The 6,773-nt window shown below is 40.5% G+C and overlaps 1 protein-coding gene across 12 annotated transcripts in view; it reads right to left on the reverse strand.

Moving 5' to 3' along the window:
- Positions 1 to 6,773, reverse strand: part of LOC115234479 (protein PRRC2C) — a 25,760-nt gene that overhangs the window by 14,438 nt on the left and 4,549 nt on the right. For all 12 annotated transcript variants that reach the window (XM_029805597.1, XM_029805594.1, XM_029805591.1 and 9 more), the window contains 5 exons: positions 5,395 to 5,475; positions 5,002 to 5,306; positions 4,391 to 4,901; positions 2,641 to 4,304; positions 372 to 2,312 (listed from right to left, as the gene is read on the reverse strand). In XM_029805597.1, the coding sequence (XP_029661457.1) occupies positions 372 to 2,312; positions 2,641 to 4,304; positions 4,391 to 4,901; positions 5,002 to 5,306; positions 5,395 to 5,475 (4,502 nt within the window). The remainder of the gene's footprint in view (positions 1 to 371; positions 2,313 to 2,640; positions 4,305 to 4,390; positions 4,902 to 5,001; positions 5,307 to 5,394; positions 5,476 to 6,773) is intronic.

Raw genomic sequence — 6,773 nt, forward strand, 5'->3', positions numbered from 1 at the left:
TAATAATAATAATAATAATAATAATAATTACTGCAATAATTATAACACTAACATAACGATGAGAAACAATGATGGTTATTGTGTCAAATCTTCTACTGATTATCGATAAGTGACTATCGATCGAATATCCACCTCCGGCTAAAAAAGTTAGCCACTTACCTTTCTCATTTTCACCACACTTTTACTAGACAGAACTTTTCAACGAAAAAGTGAAATTATCGAGAAAAACGATATTATGACAATAATAATAGTAATGATAACAATAATGATGCAAATAAAAAAAGAAAATATACTGGGAAAATTATTAGTGATAACAATTCTCTATTGCATGCACAGTAGTAATAGCAAATATTCGCGAAATGATTTCTCACCTTGCACACATTTGTAGACGTCGTGATTTCGCTTTTCATATTGTTTTGATTGTATTGCTGATGCGGGCTGTAACTATCATCAACGTCGCCGCTTTCGAACGCCTGCGGGAAGCTGGTCGCGCTTCCGACCACACCACTACCGTCTTCGTGTTCAACTACAGTCGGCATCGGTGGCGCGTTTTCCCAAACCTTCTTCACGGATGCGATTTTCAGGTTGAGTTCTGCGGTCGACGGCGATATCGTGCTCTGGCCGCCGGTCATATGCATAGAACGCGGCATGCCTAAGCTCTTACTCTTGTCCTCCGTCAGCTGCGAAAGATCCGAGTCAAATGTAAAGTCCAACTTCATGTCGGCATTGTCCTCGTTCTTGTTGAACGATAACGGCATTTGGATAGGTTCTTGATTCTTATCCTTTATCAGATCATTCGGTTTATTGGGGAAAGCTACGGAAAGCGCTGGTTGCTGCGGATGTTGTTGCACCTGACTGTTGCCCTCTTCTTCCATTTCCGCACGCTTCTCAGCTCGCTGCTGCTGCGTCTTAATGTGATTCGAGAACTTTGATTTCACCGCCAGATCCGTCGGTCCGGTCGTCTTTGTAGTCTTTGAATAATTCGTGTTTTCAAAGATCAAGGTCTGTACGGGAGGCGAAGATACATCAGACACAACGTTCTTCTCCGTCAGAGTCTCCTTCAGATTTTTCACTGTTTTCTCGCCGCTCGGGGAATTTCGTTGACTACTATGTCCGGAATTAGCCTCATTACCTTCATGACTGTGATCGTTTTGAGTTGTTAAACTCGACATTAGCTGAATATCGGTAGGAACCGCGGATGGAGAATTCGAACGCAATTGGCTAGTAAAAGGTTTATCCCAAGCGTTGACCGCCGGTGGTGGCGCAGGATTGTTAGACGAGTCCTTGGCATAATTGTTTCCAGAACTATTCAGTTTATTCATGTCGCTCGCGTCGGTCGCGCACATCTGCTGTTGCTGTTGTTTCACCAGACGTTGAAAACGCGGAGCTAGTCTTGGATTTCTGGAATTTCTGTTGTCATATTCCCGCTTCTGCGGTATGTTTGCCGGTTGAGGGATATTCTGACCGAGTAAGGGCGGAATATTTTGTATTTGTTGCTGCAAAACTTGCTGCGATCCGTTTGACTTTGACTTCGAGCGATCGCGTTCGCGATCGCGATCCTTCTCCTTGTCTCTCTTAACCGGTTTTGCTTCTTCCTTCTGATTATGTCTCGACTCTTTCACGTTTTTCTTGGAACGTACTTCCTGGAAACCGTCGGCGTCTACTTTATCCTCCGCCGCCGCATTCGCAGCGTCTTCGGTACAACTGTTGGTTTCCATTTCTGAATCCATTAGCTTCTTATCTTTCGTCTGAGACTTTTTATTGAGATCATTCAACGCTTGATTCACGAGGTTCGGATCGGCCAATTTGATTTCGTCAATACGATTAACCATACTATCTTTGTTATTCGACTTATTTGAGATTGCGCCGCTGTTAGTCGAACTCTGACTTCTAGATCTTCCGCCGTTCTGTATCTGCGTATTTTGCATCAAGGGCGGTATGCCATCGGTATTATGATTTTTTTGAGCGCCGAACCCGGCGTTCTGCAGATTCCGTTTCTCCGCTCCCGGTGCTCGCGACGCTGGATTGGAAGACTTGGGATTTTTCTCACGTTGCTCTCTGGTATTCGTCGCAGATTGTTCGTTCCTACGCGAATGCGGATTTGCGCCGATAGCATTCTGATTTGTAGCTTGAATGGCTCGTCCACCAAAATGTTTGTTGCGACTACTGTTACGAGACTCCTTGTGATCCTCTATATGCTCCTCACTATTTTCCGACGTAGTTTCCCAATCCTCGTTACCTACATCTGATTGGGGCTGCTTCGACACATTGCTGCTACTGCCACGCGAACGAGCTTCACGATTATCTCTTCCCTGAAAAATAAAAACGCGCATTATTTACATTGTATATATTAGATTATTATTACATTATTTATATTATTATATCAAATTAAAAAAGAAATAAATAAATATATGTGAGAAATATATCTAACAATAAGATATTTATCAAATCTTATATATTTAATTTAACTTAATTTTTTTCTGTATAACGTTTTGTATTATAAAAATGTTCTACTTAAATAAATTGGTCAACAAAAAGCGTAGATATGTATAATGTATTAGCAGATGAAAGATTCTTTCTCTCTAGGCTCATGTACAAAGCACTAGACAATAATATATAAATATATAAAATTATACATACCCTTCTGCTTCCACTGCGAGTTCTTTTGGAACGCGACTCTTCCTTTCGTATTTGCGCCTTTTGGGACAAAACGTTGGTGACTTGATTCGTTTCTTGTTTATTAGCGGGCTGTTGAGTTTGTTGACTCGGGGATTTATTACGTCTGCCTGTAATACCCGCCGTAAGCGCTTGTTGCTTCGCTATTATCTTGTCATCGGTAGATTCAACTGGTGCGGATTGCAAGAGGTTTGCCTCTTTCTCTGAGGTTGGTGTCGGTGGATTTTGCCGTCCGGCATTCTGTTGATGTTTCTCGTCCGCATTACGTTCCGATGAAAACGGACTCTTGCTGGACGGCGGTCCATAACCTTCCATGCGGCTGCCCGTTGCTGTGTTCCGAATGCGGAAACCGCCGCCTCTACCACGACGGGACGGTTCGCCTGACGGTGCGAAAGCCTCATGGCTGGGTTTTCCGTCGTACCCTCTCTTCTCACTGCGCGCTTGAGAGTATGTCTCAGTGCCTCGCTTATCGTCTCGTCTTGACACCTCGCGATTGCGCTCCTCTTTCTCGACCTTCTGGGACGGCTTCGGAGAGCGAGCGGATCGCTTATCCTCCTTTTCAGACTCAGTGGAGCCGGATACTTCATCAGCACTGTTTTCGGAATCGGTATGCCCATAAGAACCGGCGGACATTCCAGACTTACCAGCAGTAGATCGTGGCCCGCCTCTTCGTCCTCTAGACTCCGGACCACGCCAACGAGTGAAAACACTGAAGGTTCCACCCCATTGACGTCCGCCACGAGATTCACGAACTCTAGAGCTAGAGCTACCGCTGCTTGTTCTATTACGTGTATTCTTCTCTCGCTTCTCATCTTTCACTTGTTCTTTAACATCTTCGGTAATAGCTTCTTCTCTTTTTTCCAAAGTTGGCTTATCCAATAAACTTTGCTTAATTTCATCGTTTTCTTGGCCTTCTTTAGCAGCCTCCGCTATCTTTTCCTCTTCCTTTTCAAAAGTTGGCGATATCGCGTCGACCCACGCCTTTGGTGAATTATCACCTCGCTCAATCTGTCTACTCTCCGCATTGGGTGAAATTCTATTGAAATTCGCACTGCTTCTCTCTGCCTGCTGCTTTTGAAATCTGGGCGGTAGATTATTCTGAAAATGTCGAGAAAATCCCGGTTGCTCGCGATCTCGCGAGTCTCTTTGATCGCGGTTGCGATCGCGTTCCCTTTCGCGCTCGCTGCGCACCGTGTCCTGTTGCCGTAAGAAAGTCTGTCGGTCATTTTGACGAAAGTCTGCCAGTGCTTGATTTCGGCTTTCTCTTGCAAGATTATCGCGTCCAGACGCAATAATTTTCTCATCCTTTCCTTCGGATGAAGTACGAGATCTTTCACGTTCTCTATTCTCCTTCTCCCTTTCCCATTCGGGTATAGGAAGTGGTACAGGTGGGATGCTGATCAAGCTTTTAGACTCGCTCGACTGTGTGCGTTCCTCGTCTTTGTGCTTCGCCTGTTTCTCTTTCATCTTTTGTTCTAAATCCTGTAATTTCTTAGCTGCCGCTTGTTTTGTCGATTCTTGAAAACGTTTCTCTTCTTCTTCCTTGCGCAATCGTGCACGTTCGATAACGAACGCAACTTCAACCTTGATTCTGCGTCTTTCGTTCCACGTCTCGTCGTCTTCGACACCTATTTGTGATGAAAATATGCATCATGAATGAGATTTAAATAGATCATTGAGCTTGGTATTCTTTTTCTAATAAAAGTGAACTAACCTCTCAAAGAATGTACAGAGTGCAATTGCGATTGATTGTTGTAGCCGCTACTACCACTCGCGCCATTTGACCCACGATAATCGCGATTCATAGAAGGTTGAGTCCAAGGACGATGCGACGGATCTCGAAGCTCCTTCGAGTCTCGAGGATTATCTCGAGATTTCTCCTTCTCCTCCGCGGCATTATTATCGCCTTTTTTCTCCTTGAATTCTTTTTTTTCATCATTTTTCAATGGTTCTGATTCGGATTCATCATCGCTAAAGGCCAATTTTTGGTTATAATCAATATCATCGTGCGCAGCCCATCCTGCATCATGTGAAATATCATCCATACGAGTAAGATCTTCTTCCTTGATAATGGGTCTAGTCAGAATCTCTTCCTCGGTTACACGGTCACGTTGAGGAGGTGGAAATCGATCCAGGGGATGATTAAATCTGGGTCGGGGGCTGTTGGATCCAGAATTTGATGAAAATTGCGGAGGAAATCCACCAGGAAAATTTGATCTATACATCTAAAAAGATTATAATCTTGTTACCACAAAACCAAAAAAAAAAAAAGAAAGAAAGAACTTACACAAATTCAAATTTTCGAGATCTTAATAATAAACTTACAAATGGCGGGATAAGACCCCGAAAGTGATGCAAATTCGGCCCAACTTGATGGGTACCGGAAGAAGGCGCAGAACCTTGGTTATTCACGGAATTATGCTGGCCTGCCGGGCCCGCGCCCATGTTGGGCGATTGGCCCAAGTTCTGCCGCCCTCCACCGGGTCCCTCTTGGGTATGTCCTCCTGAGACAGGTATATTTAAAGGGAGGCCCTGGCCCCCCGGAGTATTCCCATTTCCGGGACCAGCTGATGTTGCTGGCGCTGCGCCACTTGCCATGCGACTCCCGCCTTGAATCCAACTTCCTTCGGCTACAAAAATTTACACAATCCCAAAATTAATATCATATACTTTCAAAAGCTAAAAAATTCTACCATCATTAAATTTCGGGAGACTTACTCTGTGGACGCAGGCTCAGCCCTGGACCATACTGCGCACTTAACTCTCGATTCGATTGCTGTTGATTTCCCGGCATGCCTCCTACATAATTCATTCGTTACAGAGAAGTAATATATAAACAAATAATATACTGTGTATTTTGATACATAATAACAGTAATATATCAATACTGATAAAGAAAGAATCGATATTTAACGAGATACATGATAAAAACAAGATACACGCATGCTCGCACGCGGTTGTTCCACAGGCTGTGCATAAAACTTTCCCATGTATATATCATGCTTTACAGATAGTGTCCTAAATATGGTAAAGAACTGAATAAAACAAATATATAAAACACACAAAAAAATTAAGTTCTTGAATATTCCTAAAATAAATCATTGGATCTGTCTTTTATAGCTGAACTGGCTGTACTAGTTCAGAGTTTATCTTTTTCTCTCCGCATTGAAAGAGAAAGATAAGTTCTGAACTAGTGCAGTCAGTTTAGCTATAAAGAACAGACCCATTATCTAATTTATTGATCTAGAATAAATATATATATATAACTAAGCTACACGAGTTAAGGTGTACTATAATTTCGTTTTATGTAAATATATAATTAAAAGAATTACAAATGTTGCCAATATACTATCAATGTAAATCTCAATAAATTATAATAATTCTATGATAATCATGTATGTTTAATGATATTTAAAGATATAATATTATTCAAATTATTATTATTTTTTTTTTTTGTATAGAAACGCATATAAACTTATTCAAGAAAAAGACTAAGTAACATGTTTCTTTCGCATAACAGAATGTCATAATGTAATGCTTTTCATAGTGCAAGTTTTAAAATATGAGAATAAAAAATTGGGAATACAAAAACACACTTATAAATTGATAAAAGAGATTCACTCAATCAAGAAGATAAAAAGTCTACATCTTTTAACATTATGTACCAATCTCGAGTCTTTGTATATGCATTTTTCTCTTTCTAAGTTATATCATAAATATTAAAATATATAAATAATGATATATGCGAGACTTGGTACATACTGTAATACTATCTAACAATTTTCTACAAACATATAATACATATAAATATTTATCGTCAAATCAATCTTCTACATCTATGTCTAAAATTACAACATACGATTTATTAAAATATTTTTAACAAATTGCGTCAAACATATAAAATCATAATTTAAGATTTTATTGCTATTGATGACGTAAAAATATATAAATTGCTTTGCACACAAAAAGTTATTTGTAAAATCTTGATAAATAAAAGACATAAATGGTTCCATAAAAGTTTTCCATTTTTACATGAAATGTCAGGAAATATTATTAGTTATATAATTTTTTTAAATAAAGAAAGAGAGAAAGTATTT

The sequence above is a fragment of the Formica exsecta genome, unplaced genomic scaffold (genome assembly GCF_003651465.1).
Source record: "Formica exsecta isolate Colony F162 unplaced genomic scaffold, ASM365146v1 scaffold2, whole genome shotgun sequence".
Lineage (NCBI taxonomy): Eukaryota > Metazoa > Arthropoda > Insecta > Hymenoptera > Formicidae > Formica > Formica exsecta.